Source organism: Hippoglossus stenolepis, chromosome 9 (genome assembly GCF_022539355.2).
Source record: "Hippoglossus stenolepis isolate QCI-W04-F060 chromosome 9, HSTE1.2, whole genome shotgun sequence".
Lineage (NCBI taxonomy): Eukaryota > Metazoa > Chordata > Actinopteri > Pleuronectiformes > Pleuronectidae > Hippoglossus > Hippoglossus stenolepis.
The window spans coordinates 1501221-1516489 of record NC_061491.1 but is presented as its reverse complement, the minus strand read 5'-3'; the positions used below and the strand labels follow the sequence as shown (position 1 = coordinate 1516489).

Below are 15269 nucleotides of genomic sequence, written 5' to 3'. Positions count from 1 at the left end.
TTTTCAACCACTACCCTTGTGACTCCGTTTCAAGGGGCAAGATAACCCTCGAAAACAAGGGGTAGGGGTAAGATGTGATTGGGCCTTAGAGTGCTTTAGGAATACAGGGAAGTGGTGAGAGTGAATCGTTACTTCGGCTATAGTAAGGTTGTGCAAAGGATCAAACATTGAGTGTGTGAAGTGAACTCACCACCCCTAAGAAACATAAATTCTGTGAGGAAGACACAGCAGGTCTGTATAAGGACCGCTGTCAATGTGTGATTAATTTTGAAGGAGTGGATTAAGCAAAGCTAGATCACATGTAACTAGCGGCGGCGAGCACATATGTTTGCAGTGTTTTAAAATATCTATGTGTAGGCAGAGCCGGCCCTAGTCTTTATGGGGCCCTAAGCAAAGTTTTATTGGCCCCCACCCCCTGGGTGCCGGCAATATTATTGACCATTGGCAATGCTTCATCATTCACACTGTAAATCTAACATACTCATTGTCAATTTTATTAGTTGTTGCTGTGTTGCTTATACGAATGCCAGCCTTTATGCTTCTATCATTTTTTTTATCTTAATAAGCTCACACTCATGGACACACATGACTTCTATCAGACAGATGGCAAAAAGAAATGGTGTCGATCAAAAATGACCAAATCAGCATTTTATTACTTTAATGGTACAAGTAATTAATCTCGCTCTACCCACAGACATAAAAACATAAAAGTAGATTTAATAAAAATTTGTCCCTTTAATAAGATCCAATGGCGATGCTTGAAGATAGTGCTTTGGTTCACTGATGTTAAGTGAAAACAGTGAACTGGTGGAGACATTTGAATAATTGCGGCAGGAAAGCAGATGTGAGGAGGAGTCAGGCTTTTGTGGTAAGTGCACAAATAACATGCTTCAATCAATCCACGACTCTGCCTTAGGAAATATGATTAATAATGGTGTAACCCAGGATATTTTATGTAGTTTACCCACTTACAGATGATCCTTATATGCTTCACCTTCTCCTGAAGGGCGGTCTGGCTCTGTGTGTAGCAGCAAACATGCTTCAGACCTCTAAAGTTATAGACTGAAGAATGTGCGGTGCATTAATCAGACAGGATTTTACTTTTCCCCCAAAAAGTATGCACATAAAGAGGTGTTAGCCTGTTTAATTTAATCAATGCCTGAGGAGGAAGATTGCCGGTTTAGCTTCGAAAGAATGAACTTGTTGAGGACACTGAACCGGACTCTAGGGCTTGGATTCTGGAATTCATGCTGAATAAGGCTGAATGGATGGGTTGTCCTCTAGGTCTGCGGAGTCGCTGCTGTGGCTGGGACTCATGATCGTTTGGCCGGCGGAGCAGTGGCCAGAGCTGGAACTGCAGCGGAGTTGCGGCTTGAGTGTTTCCTTTTCTCAGCGGCTTTCTTGGGAACATAAGAATTGGATGCATATGTTTTCCATGAACAGTGCAAAAGGTTCCTAATGCGAGGCTCCTGCACTATGGACTTTTTTCAAATCTGTTAAAGGGCAAAGTCACAGCATTGGATCAAAGATGAAACCTAATGCAAAGAGCAAAATCAATAAAACTTTTTGGCTTTTGACCAAAATTGGTACATGGGGACTGAGATAGACAATTATTTTATAAATTATTTAGACGTTTAAAAAAAAATGGAAAAACTAAACAAAACATGAAAACTATTAACAATAATATATTTTTAAAGGGCTTTGTCATTCTTGGCTATGATTCTTAAAGAATGTATCAAATCATCATAAATCTTGACAGATATCTTCTGCCTATGTGGGGGAATGAGCCAAACAAAAATTTCAGCCAAAACCATAGGGGGCACCATAAATACCCAAAAAGTGTGCCACAAAACCCAGGGGTCAAAATTCGGTAGGCATGCTCTGGAGGCAAATATAAACCAAATCCAGTATATCAAGTGTTTCAAGTGGGCAAATATCCGTATAAATCAAGATTCTCTTAAGCAATCCTGATTAAGTGTGGGAATTTACTTTGTATGAGATTGTACCATATCATTTCTTTGCACTGTATGGGGTACAATCATCTTTCTGTGTAACAGCCTGCCTGATGATGTGAAGGGCAGTAGCTCCCTCACCACTTTGAAAACAAACTCACAAGATCTGCTAGCTACTCACTGGCTAACCTTAATAGTCTATTTCATGGTCTTGATGACTTGCTTTTGTTTGACAAGCATGTATTTGTGTTGTGCTATTGTGTGTAGCTTTGTTGCTTCTCCTGTGCGTTTCCTCTTGTATAATTTTGTATGCCACTTTATTGTGTTGTTTTTTGCTGTGACATGCCAAGAGACAACCGATGTAAATTAGATTGTAGCACAATCGAAAAATGGTCTGTATTTATATCGCGCTTTTCTTGTTTTGATGACCACTTTGTTGACTGTGGTAAAGCGTAAATGGTGTCATTAAGGTACGAGTTGTTCACTGTCACTTTTAAATAAGATAAAACACAAGATGCCTTCCATTGTAGCAAACTACAAACGTTTTACTTTGAAGCACAAACCAGGGGAGGTAATTAATTTGGTACTGCTGCAGTAGAGCACTGGTGGTTGGGTGCAGGAATCCTATTTTTATCGTACCCCCCACTTCCTCAATGCATCACTATGGGAGGTCTACAAGCTGCAACGTTAGAGAAAACTCATTTTGTCCAAATTACATTTCTGAAACAGATTTTCCCCAGTCCAGTTTGGATTCAGTTCAGTTGAGATTTAAGTGCCACACCCTGCTGAATGTAACTGAAGTTTGTGCCAAAGGGGAGTAGATACACACAGATAGAGTGCCTGTAGAGGTATTTTAAAATATCTTCTTTTCCTTTTGATAGTCAAGAGGAAAACATCGTTAGAATAAGATGACAGAGTGCAGCACTGAATGGACTTGATGAAGATTCGTAATGTCAATAAAAGCTGTACTGTATGAATGGAGTTTATTCTCTTCCATTTCTCCACATCTTTCACATGTGCTTTCTAATATGTGTCTCTCCCCTCTGCAGGGCCTGTACATCTTCTTAGTGTATGCTGTTTACAACAGTGAGGTAAGAAGGCATTCACTCCATTGTCAGTGCCACTGTCTGTCGCCGCTGCGGCAGAATATCAGAATGTATCTTTGTACGGTATGTGAGGCTTCCAGCCTTTTGGACAAATCAGTGGGTGTAAAACTTGCTTCTCATTTAGGTGAGGAATGCCATAAAGAGGATCAAAGAAAAGAGAAAGGCCTTATCTTTCACGGTGAGTGAGTAAGAAGCACACAGCAGTGGTCAGGTCCATCAGTACAGGGCAGAAAATAAATTCCCTCTCCACACATCTAACCCTAACCCAAACTCAGACTTTGCTTTTTTGTGTGTAGTTTCTAAGGATATAAGTAGTTTGATAGACTACTATGCATACTATACTTCATTATAAAAACATACAGCTGTGGCACTTCTGATTCGGTTGTGCTGTATTTTCAGAACTGTTCCCAGCCAACCAGCTTCCTGCCATCCCAAAGGGCCCCAATTACCTCCTGGTGCCGCAGTCAACCAGCCCCCTCCAGTCCTGAGACCAGTGAGACCTCTGGACCCCCCAGTTCCACATCCACATCATTGGTCATCAAGAATGGTAGGTTGCATTACCAACATTGTCTCACTAAAGAACCACCTAAAGAAATCATTCAAAATAGCGTCAACTGAGAGTAAGCTGTTTGTCCTTGTTTGATCTTGAAGATGGCCTAGTGGCCGGCAACTCACTGTCATACGCTACATTAGGTAACCGATATTAGTTTAGCTAACTGATCAGTTTCATCTGCTCAGTTTCATCTGGCACAATCATAAACGTGTATCTTAGACATATTAACAATCTCTTGATGATCTCCTCTCCTAGTACCTCGAACACCCTAACATTCCTAACTAGCACCTTCTATGAGCACTGTGCTTATTGTGCTTACTTGGATTAGACAGAGTGGTTCTGCTCAAACATAGTTTGGAAATGGTAACTGAATTTCTGAGCTTCGTCAGGGTGTAGTACAGTAGAGCAGAGAGACACCTGTAACCATGGTAACTGTGCACAAAGATTGTGACAGCTGTCCCCTCACAATGCACTGAAGACATCTATGATGAAAACTAGTCACTGACACAAACCAGACTAAAATTGATAATAGTGATTATGGATTTGGATCTTGGTGGCAGCTGATCGTGGATTATGATTACAACTAGATTGCTTGGATATACCATATTCCCATTCACATATACAACCATCATTGGCAATACCTCTATCATTACAATTGTCAGAATTGCTCCCTTCATCTCTGTTGGACATTTTCTTAAATACTTTAAACATTGATAGAACTCTAATTTATGTATTTGTTCATGAATGTTGTAAAGATTGTTATTTTCTTGATTTGCTCTTATGATGTGATTCCTCACATGTGGCTCTCTCTGAAGTCTCTATCTAAGGATATAGAGTTCTTGACAGTGTAGAGGTAGGCAAAATTCACAGTTATGCAACATTCATTAAAACAACATTTGTGAAAGAAAAACATTTATTATGAAGATAATAAAGTATAAAAACACAAATTACTAAAGATGTACTTATTATATAAAGATGTGTATGTGAGAGTGTGAGTGAGTGTGCTTTCAAAATGGCGGCAGGCCACTATTTAGATAATGGGAACCCCCGTTAGAAGGTTTACGACATGTGGCGGGGGTCTGAGAGATGTGTGGGGAGATATGCGTGTGTGTGTGTGTGTGTGTTGGTGCCACGTTAGAGAAAGTAGCTAGTTGCATGCAAAGAAAGACTGTGAAGAGCATAACTAACATTAACTTTCAAATAACTTATAACCAAAATTACACAGCAACACAAATCAAACTTATAAACATCACATGGATCGAATAAAACAGTCTTTGCTTAGTCTAGTATAATTATTAAGCCCAGTTGTGTTACCCATCCATGCAAAGGGAGCTTGGATTGGGAGGAGATTTCCTTGGTGAGGTGAGCTGCAAGCTGCACCTCTCCTCCATTGAGAGTTGAGTAGAAAGAGATAGAAGAGAGAGAATAGAGGGGGGACTTTGCTTATATTGGCCTGGTGACCTCCTGGGTCATGGGGCCCAGAGTGACCAATAGTGGTTGAAACTTGTGTCCCCGGTCGGTTTTCACACCTCTGTGTGAAGTTGAAGCACCCTGGGAGACTGAGTTCTGGCTGCTATTAAATTATCCTGCTGACCAATTGTTTCCAGAGTGAGTCATGACAGAGTCACGGCATCAAGCGATGAGAAGTGGAAGTGAAACTTTCTGACACTGACATCGAAGTGTTTATCAGTGAGGTGGAGGTGAAGAGCGATTTTATTTGACAGCAGTGATGTCACTAATAAAAAAAATACACTGCTGCTGCTGATGATGATAACACAATGAGTGAGAGTCAGGACGATAGAAAGAATGGAGCCTGTAATAAAAAATAATCTAATTCAAATGTGGAGGAAAAGAAATTATTGCTTCACAGTGAATGTGAGGGAACTTGTTGTATCACCTGTTCGTTTTTTATCATCCAAAACGGCAGGATTATTAAATTCAGAGCAGCTGTGATGTCCTCAGTCTATAAAATTTTACAGAATTATTATTATATACTTGTGTTTGTACTGGGATGGTTCGGTTCGATCTGTTTAAAACTGGATTCAGTTCAGCACAAAGATCACAGATCACAGATCTCTAGAATCTATATCATCATGGGATAAAAACTCTTTCTGATCGCGAAACCCTTGTTTCCTCCTCATCCTTCCATTTGCGTGCATCCATCACGCAGCATTACACACGAGTGTCACCACAGTATTTACATATTTAGAGCAATCGGACAGATTACTTCACACATCAGTGGATCCTAACCTCCACTCTGGGATATTATTTGGAAATAGAAGTTCGAAAGTGAATAGTTTTTATTTATTTTTAGTGAGTGATCTCCAGTGTGCTCTGTGCGCCTGATGGCACAGTCACGTTCACTGCAGAGATGTTACACACACTCGTCCTGGATGATACACGCACAGTGTCAGAAGATATTGTTAAAAACTATTAATGACTCAGCTCTGCAACTCTGCTGTTTAATGGTATCTGAACATAATTTGCTGTAAATTGTTTTATATCTTTTTCAATTGAAGTTTTGTATGGAACAGTTATGTCACGCTAGCACGTAGCGCTCTTGGTTTTAATGTTCATGATGAAGTGGATCAACAATCTGACTTCAGTTCACCACCTCACGTCTGCATCGTCATTTTCTCGTCTCCAAAACATTCGTACGCATGGTTCAGATTTAGCGTGGAAGTGCGCACATTCTCCCTTCAAGTTTGTTTTTATAAATTTGCAACGTTTGCGTGAGAAGTCGCGTACGCATCTTTCAGGCCCAGTTTTGTGCGAACACAACGGTTATAAATGAGGCCCTTGGGTGAGATGAATCAATTAGCAGTAGGCTGGCTGCTGGGTGTGGCTGGGTCTGAAATGACAGCACGGCTAGGAGCAGAACTGATGACAAACTATACTGAATGAATGAATCAAATAAACAAAGACACTTGAGGAATGACAGTACGAGGGACTAAACTTGATAAAAACATGAGAAATTCCAGAGCACAGGCCAGGAACATGGGACACTATATAAAGTAGAATTGGCTGTGTTTTTCAGATTGGGTGTGTAAGACAAGGAACAAGGCTGATTAATACATTAAGATCGATTTTAGGTTGATTAATAGTCAAAAAATGGTTGCATTTCTTCTTCCTCAGCTGATACCACAAGGCATATGGTTAGAGGTGGAAAAATACTTACACTGGTTTCCAGTAGCCTCATTTATAAAACAGTGGATAGGATTCATACTAAAAGTATACTTGCGCACAAAGGCCGAAAATGGCGTATACCAAAATATATTCCGATTTATAAAACCTTGCGCACGCACACCTGAAGGCAATGTTCCAACTCCACCTCCACTCCACCTTGAAATGTGCGTATGTGAATGAATGTTTTACTCACCCAGTTCTATAGAAAACTGCAAACAGCCAGTTCTTACCCAGTTACTCTCTCTCTCTCTCACAAACGCACACACACACACACAAACACACACACACACACAGGTGTGCAGATACAATATTCTTTAGAAAGGAGTTTTTCTATGATACATTTTGCTTTATCATTACCCTTTCAAAACCTGAGTAACAAGGTGCTTCACAGGAGCACAAAAAATATAATATCAGAAAATAGAAGGAATTTCAGGGAGTGGTCAGAGTTCAAGAAACATAACAAAATCCAAAAGAACAACATCAAACGACTGGAATAGACATAAGTTTATGAAAATGATATACAGTGTCAGTGTAAAAGCTTTAAAAGTTGTGTCCTCGGCTGTTCTATAAAGTTAGATGTGACAGAAACATGACAAGATCTTCGGTCATGGCTCCAAAACACTGCTCCTACATTTCACGGTGAGAGAGGTTCAGAGGAGCACTGTGTGTTGCCATCATAGACACAGTGACTTATGGTAGGCTAGTTGTAGTTCTCTGGGTTCAGTGTGTCACAGTATTAAATCTCATTTTGACAATTCATAGTGAGAGCATTGTTGAAGCATTCCTTCATTTCTTACACATTTTTCTTTTAATTGCCTTCACATACAAATGTTGGATGGACAAACAACATTTAATTCAACTAAATCAACAGAAAGTTTAGAATATACAGGTCACAGAGCGTCATTGACTATCAGTTATCATCACCAATGTCCCGTTATGTGCACCACAGCTGTGAAGCAAACTCTCCTGCACTTTCACTGTTCTTTGTGACTGGAATAAGTGAATACTGAGTGGGGCAGAAAGCCGACTGCTGATGATGATTTCTTCTCTTGGTTTTTCCCATCAGTAGAAGTCTGTCCTGCAAACGCAAGACTGATGACTATACAACGTTAATTCATCATGAATAGAAGGATAAATACAAGAAATATGCAAACAGAAAGAACATAAAGATGCTACTAAGAACTCAACTAATTAGTCCTGTTTGTTTTTTGTCATTTTATGACACTTTCTTTTGTACATTATATTTACTTCATGTTGTGGCCTTGCATAAACAAATCTATTGTTCCTGGAAGACAAATGCAAACTTTAAATACAAATACTTTTTGTCTTTCAGAGAGTTTCAGAACTGACAGCTTTGTGAGTTTCTCTCTAAAACCAACATCAGGAAACCAAGTAAGTAACACCTATAGTGTACAATATGTAGTCATGTATCACAGAGAATGAACAGGACTAAATGTTGGATTTGTCTTTTTGATTCTAACAGGTGGTCCAGCTGACTGCATTCAAACCATCAGGTACAACGCTTACATCTCTAACTACTGGAGTTTGCAATATTTGAAACAATACCATACAATTTTTACTAGAATATTATATACATTGTATACACAGTAACTTTATAGTGTAAATAGAATCAGAAAATCTTTTTTGATCCCTGCAGGGAAATTGCTTGTTACAGTTATACAACACACAAGACAAAGGAAAATAAGTAAAGAAGTAAAAACTATAAAAATGACTTTGATCAATAAGTGAAAAGAAGAATGTACAAATCAAAATGTGCAAAAAGTAAAGAAGAAAAGAGAGGGGTCACACGCACAGGGAATGACATCACACATGCAGGAGGATGTAAACACTATCCAAGATGCTCTCTGAATGTGAACTATGGCTGTAGCACCTCACCTAAGTGTTCACTGTCTGGGCAGCACAACAATTCCATTCTGAAATCTCTGAAAACCGTCAAAGGCAGCAAGGAGATTTGGAGTAACTCCGTGTAGCCGTGTCTCTGTGAAAATCCTGAACACTAAACTCATGGAAATCACTGTCATTCCTCTATCTTACTGTCCACTTACCTCACATTGTCCACGATGATAGAAGAGAGATAGGGCTTACATCTCCTCCATCAATCAATCAATCAATCAATCAATCAATCAATCAAATTTTTTTTGTATAGCCCATATTCACAAATCACAATTTGTCTCATAGGGCTTTAACAAGGTGTGACATCCTCTGCCCTTAACCCTCAACAAGAGTAAGGACAAACTACTAAAAAACCTTTTAACAGGGTAAAAAGAAGGTAGAAACCTCAGAGAGCCACATGTGAGGATCCCTCTCCCAGGACGGACAGAAGTGCAATAGATGTCAAGTGTAAAGGAGAACATCAAGATAAGGGTTTTAGCAGCATTGATAAGGGTAAACATTTTGAAGCATAACTGAAGGTCAGTGAATTGATGGATTAATGTCATTAATGGTCGAGTATCTGAGGAGAAATACTGTATATCAAGCAGTCCTGCTGCAATCATAGTCTATGGTCAGCTGCCAGCAAGATCATGATCCACCATCAAGATCGGACGCCACTATAGTCCACAGTCATTGTCCACTGCCGCCCCATTAGGATCCATCATCAGCTGCCACCTCGATCGTGGTCCACCACCACTATTTGATGCCAACATCAGTCTCTGTTGTCTTGACCCAGCTCTCTTCCCTCGTCTCTTTGTACCGCCTCTTCAACTTCCTCCTCCAGATTTCTGCAGGGATGTCAGGGTTCTGGTCTTCATGTCGACTAGTTTCAGTGTGATCAAAGAAGTAAAATATTAGATCTCTGTCATGTTTTGAAAGGAAACACCTTAAATAAGTTACTATTAAGAATTTAAACAAGTAAGACAAAAGAGTAAAGTTTACAAAATAAGATAACAATGAGCAGCAACAAATGCAACTAACTGATAATTTTGTCACAAATAAAGAAAGGACACAAAGATGTTGCAATAAATAATTGATGGAATGGTGTGAATATGTCTTGTGCGTTCACTGAGCAGTAGTGGTGTGGAATGCAGTAACTGAAGTTTTAACACTGAGAACAAAGCCTGTGACCTCCCACAATGGGTAGTAGTGTAGGGAGTGGAATTATTGTTTTAGTCTGCTGAAAACAATGGTGATTGATGAACCACAGCCTGGCCCCTGGTCCTTTTGGTGCATCTCTCTCTCTCTCTCCCTTGTCTTGCTGTGGTCTGTACCATCACTATCTAGTGCTGAACTCAACTGGGTTTCATTTGTGATACGACAGCAAAATGCACCGTCAGCCAGAGACTTGTACTGCTTTTGTACTGTGTTGGGTATTTTGACAGTTCCTCAATAAAAAAGTATGTGAAACATAAAAAACACTCCCTGAAATGGAATACTGAAGAGGCCTGTAATCAAACACAGGGCCAAGACTTAGTGTGACTAAGAATATGAATAAAAGGAATCAACTGTCACACAAAACCTCAACAAGTCACATGCTATGAGGATCCTGAAGACGTTACCTTTACTGATTTTTAAAATGTGAATGCTGAACCCTGTGTGTGGGTCATATGGTGGCATCTCCACACTGAGGGAGGTGTGTGAAGCTGCACTAGGCTATGATGTATTTGTCATTAAATGTATTCATGCAGTCTTAAATGAACTCGGTCAATGCCATCACCTACACATGACAGCCTGCGTGTTTCACAGCCCAGCAACCATCTGTGGCCTGTGTACCTTCACTTACTCCATGCTAGGAATGCATTAGGTCCACCTGCTTTCTCTTTTGCTCATTTAAAAATATATATATATATTTGCATGCTTACACATTTAAATTCCAGATTTAAGTTGACTGATATTTCAATTTATATTATGATTATTATTAGTAGTGCACCTTCACTGAGATGGTGTTAAAACATGGTCTGATGGTCTATTTTTAGTCCTGTTATGTTTTTATTTTCACAGGAGAAAAAGAACATTATACTTGTAATCTTTTCTGTCATGGAAATCATTCTTAAAGGTTTCAAAGGTTTGGAGAAAACATCTATTGATGGCTTCAGTCTAAACAATAAGAGCTTCCTAAAACCCTCATGCTCAGTGTGTGTGTGTGAGAAATGAATGGGTTAGAGCACAGCCATCGATAAATGATACAATTGACTGACCTGAGGAGAAAGAGCAAAAGCAACGTTAATTCTCTTAGATTTACCTGCACAGAGTGCAGCGTTAGGCCTGTGTGAAAAACTGCCCCCGTGTCTTTTGTTGATTTGAATGGGCAGGCGTGCACCACAGATGGTCCCCATATTTCCATAGGGTTAAGTCACTGTCATTGGCTCTAAATTGCCTGGCGTTAGGGAGAGGGAAGTTCTTAACAGATTCATTAAATGTTTGGCCGTCTGCGAGGAACGCCTGATGATGGTGTTTAGAGTGCTGCTGGGTGATCATTGTTGACTGTCGAGACAAAGGGGAAGTTCATTCCCTTAATCAGGAACAGACAGTGCCGGCTATTCATGCTATCAGCCATTAACCACTCCAACACCTGCTCTCTCTCACTCTGCCTTTCATTTCCCTCCCTTCTTGTTTTCTTCTTTGTGCACAAACACACTCACACTCCTGTAATGCAAAAACATTACACATCAGTTTAAGCCTGGAGTCGAAGCTAATGCGTTTCACTTTATTTCTCTGCAGGTTGTTGAACTGCAAATGGAGTGGACCCTGATACTCACTTAACATCAACATGCATCATCCTGAAAGAAGGGGAGAGTGGACCCACACATCCACAGACACCACCTGATGAAGAGCACGGCCGACACACACACACTGGAGGGTGTGAGAGAGAACCAGCATGAAGCAGAGATACACCTCACTGCTCTGAGGTCAGATCAATATTCTGATCTGACCACTTCTTTATCTGTCACTGTTTTGTAAAAGAAACTCTAATCCCTGAGGAAAGTTTACAGTGATTCAGCAAACTTAAAAATACAGTTCGCTCAAATCCAAAGTCAGTTTTGAGAATACTATTTTATTCTCCACAAACATCGTTGTGAACAGACTTTATAGGATATAATATAGTAATTAAAACTGTAGACAGTAGTTTTTCATAATCATGTTACAGACACGTTGCTGTTGTTGTTCACTTCTACTGTGGTGGAAGCACAGCTACCTGAAAACTTAACTAAATCAAACTAAGCCACTGTATCTGCTTGACTACATAGTGTATTTTTCACTATTATTCATTAAATGTTATTTAGAATAGTTCTGGCTCGCCTGCTCCCACAGGCCCACTAAAATGTACCTCATCAACTTGTACCACTCATTTAACACTGGGCCTCATTCTTCTGTCTTTCTGCTTTCAAACCTGGGGCCCAACATAATCTCCTATAGTATAGTCCTATAAATTTTTGTTTTTCCTTGCTGTAAAGTGTGTTTTCAGTCTTACTGTACTGTAAATAGAAGATATAATAAAGTTTTAGATTGTATCCTTACAGCTCAACAGGCTTTGGGCTGTAAAAAACAACCAGATAGTGAGAGTTCGACACAGATGTTTGCAAGAACATCCCAGAGATGTTCAAAAGACGTGAGAAACAGAGAAACTGCTTTTTCTATATTATGAAAAGCAGCAGCCATCTTGACTTTGCTCTCTCGTCCGTACAGCAGAGATCACTGTACGCTGAGAAAGTCTGTGGATATCCCAGAGGTGTGTGTGCGTGTGCTTGTTTGTGTGTCTGTATATGTAAAAAAAAAAACAGAAGATGTTTGTTGTTATACATGATGATTTTTGATGATAATGTTTTGAAGTCAGACAAGGCTAAACAACAGCCACATAGTAGCCTCTTTTACACTGTTCAATTCAGGAATGTTGGACCTTTTTTTCTGCCTCGCTGGTCCGTATAAATGATACTGACATGGAATGGGGGGGGTGTTGTTCCACCTTGGTGCTGGAGGTAGAGGTACTTCACAGCTGGAGTGATGTCTGTTTATAAGTAGTGGGACTGACATAGTGGGACAGGACGCTGTACATCTTCCATCACATAGTGGCTTTGTTTGGTTCATTGTAAAAAAAGCCAAGGCAGCACAACGAGGGGTCTTCTTAGCACTGACGTGTTGGGACCTCTGTATGAAAGGGGCCAGTGACTGAATATAATATCATCTTGTACACAGTATGAGCTCTGTATCATTTGTGCACAACATGATGAATGTCATGCAATGATAGTCGACACAAGTGGAGCTTTTCTTCATTGAATTTTATTTTATTGTTATGATGCTATTACAATAAAATATATTTAAAGAAAACAAAATGTTTAGGTCACTTTCTCTTCACTTCAGTTAAAGATGGGACAGACTGTGAACTCACAGGAAGGAAAGAAGTGATCAAAAACAAAGGCAATATCAAGAGAATCAGTTCCACCACGGTAGCATTTTGACCTCGACATAAAGCGGAGAACTTTTTGTGTTGAAATGTATCTTCATCTTGCAGTAGATATTCACTTCACAACATAAATATACTGTACAGAGTGATTACACAGCTCTCTCAACTGGAAAAAACCTGGTGTGTGTGTATCTTAGACATTAAGTTAAGGCAGGTGGAGTGATTGTCTACGACACCTTGAAATGTGCCACGGCGATGGATGAGCACAGAATGTTTCTAAATGTCCACAGTGAGAAAGTTTAGCTGCACAATCTTACAAACACTGGGTGAGCGGTGTCTTTGTTTCTCAGGTGGTGCTGGTTACACTGACAGTCATTATCGGTTACATTGTCATCATCGCTGACAGACATGCTTTCAAACAGGGTTTAACACATCTGGGGACAAAATACATCTGCTTCTTTTCAACACAGATGAACACTGACTGCTACAGATACACTGTACAGTGTTCTAGGGTCAGTAAGGCCGGAGATGTTGTCCACCAATTGCCCGATAGGATATTCTGTTGAAAATCTATACATTATGCAGGAATATGTCAGTGACTGTTCCTATCAGTGGCCAATGATGATCACCCTGACAAGAACAAAATTCTGGATGGAGCACTTTACTTTTTAAAAATAGAACATGATGTGTATTAAATACTGTCTCCTCAACTGGATCACAGTGTTCATCTTTCATCTCTGTAATGATTCAAATAGCTTGGCTGTTGTGCTCAGTGACAACTGCAACATGCACGAGAAACAAAAAAATGGTGACAAATGTGGATGAGATTGGATCAGTGGTACAAGTTAGTAAAAAAAAAAGAAATACGAAAAACTGGCACATTTCGATGTAAATGTTCTGCTCCTGGCAAACGCTACTTCCACATGAAGTAATAATGGTGTCATCAGGACGGATGTGTCGCTCACTACTATTAAACCAACCCCCTCTTTCTTACAGAAATGGACACAACTTCACTTAATGACTGAATGAAGGAATATATGCAGTGTCCTACAGAGTTAAGTTTATATTGCAACAGCACATACATTTGGAATGAAATACCACCAGAATTATGGGTTTAATTAACATAAGAATGAACAATCTTTTAAATAAAATATTCATATTAAATATATCAGCAAAACACATTGTCAACATTTTTTTTTTTTTTTTCCTACAATATTTGCTTTTGGCAACCAAACATGATTAATGACTTTGTGGTTCTGGTTAGGACTCTCACAGCACAGCTGCAGGGACAGATCTTGGGTTGAATATTGAGAAAGTCAAGAAGAAGAGAGAGATGGGATATGTTTAACGTCTTTGTATTAAATCATAATCCTGATTTCCCCTAAACTTGACCAAAGAGATTTAGTAACCTGAAGTTAACCAGCATCCTTTGCTTTGTATAGACCCAGTTGTTTGGAGACCAAGCAGAACAAAATGACTGTCATTCACTGCTAACATGCAGCGAGTTGCTGCCGTCAACATTTACTATAATGCCAACATTGAAAAGGGAAATTACAAATAGTGCCCAACAAGTGACATTTGATCAGCTGTTTCAGGAAAGGACTGAGCTTTTTAAAATTGAAGCTATATATTAGTGACAGGTTTCTAATGGTTTATGTCTTCAGCAGGAACCAGTGGACTTGGCTGAGAGTCAAACACAGGGCAGGGAAGATTTGATGACAACAAGGATATATTAGCACATTAGCATTAATTACAGAAAGTATATGTTCAGAAAATTTGATATTTTTCATTATGTTCTCCAACAACCGTCTCAGTAACAGCACCAATGATCAGTCAATTGTGAGTCAGTGTGTTGAAAAGTGACACAAACGTAACCTTTCTTTTTTGAGGGCCTGTTGTTTTCTTGAGATATGGACTAAATAAATTACATTTTGAAAAGACACTTGAAACCAAATGTTGCCAGATGCATCTTTTCCCTCCCTGTGTCATCTTTGCTGAAGGGCAAACACTCACAGATGCTTCCTTTTGCTTTCACACGTTTTCTGTTTTAGAAAAATGCTGTCATTTTCATTCATCTCTTTCTTACCATTAGCACACCGATGTGTCTTTTCTCC

At 39.5% G+C, this 15269-nt stretch overlaps 1 protein-coding gene across 1 annotated transcript in view; it reads left to right on the top strand.

Moving 5' to 3' along the window:
- adgrd2 (adhesion G protein-coupled receptor D2) overlaps nt 1-13079 on the top strand; it is a 40258-nt gene extending 27179 nt beyond the window's left edge. The window contains exons 20-25 of the mRNA XM_035166931.2: nt 3002-3043; nt 3183-3236; nt 3458-3605; nt 8131-8189; nt 8281-8311; nt 11475-13079. Coding sequence (XP_035022822.2) covers nt 3002-3043; nt 3183-3236; nt 3458-3605; nt 8131-8189; nt 8281-8311; nt 11475-11482 — 342 coding nt within the window. The 3' untranslated portion in view covers nt 11483-13079. The remainder of the gene's footprint in view (nt 1-3001; nt 3044-3182; nt 3237-3457; nt 3606-8130; nt 8190-8280; nt 8312-11474) is intronic.
- The last annotated feature ends 2190 nt before the right edge of the window (nt 13080-15269 follow it).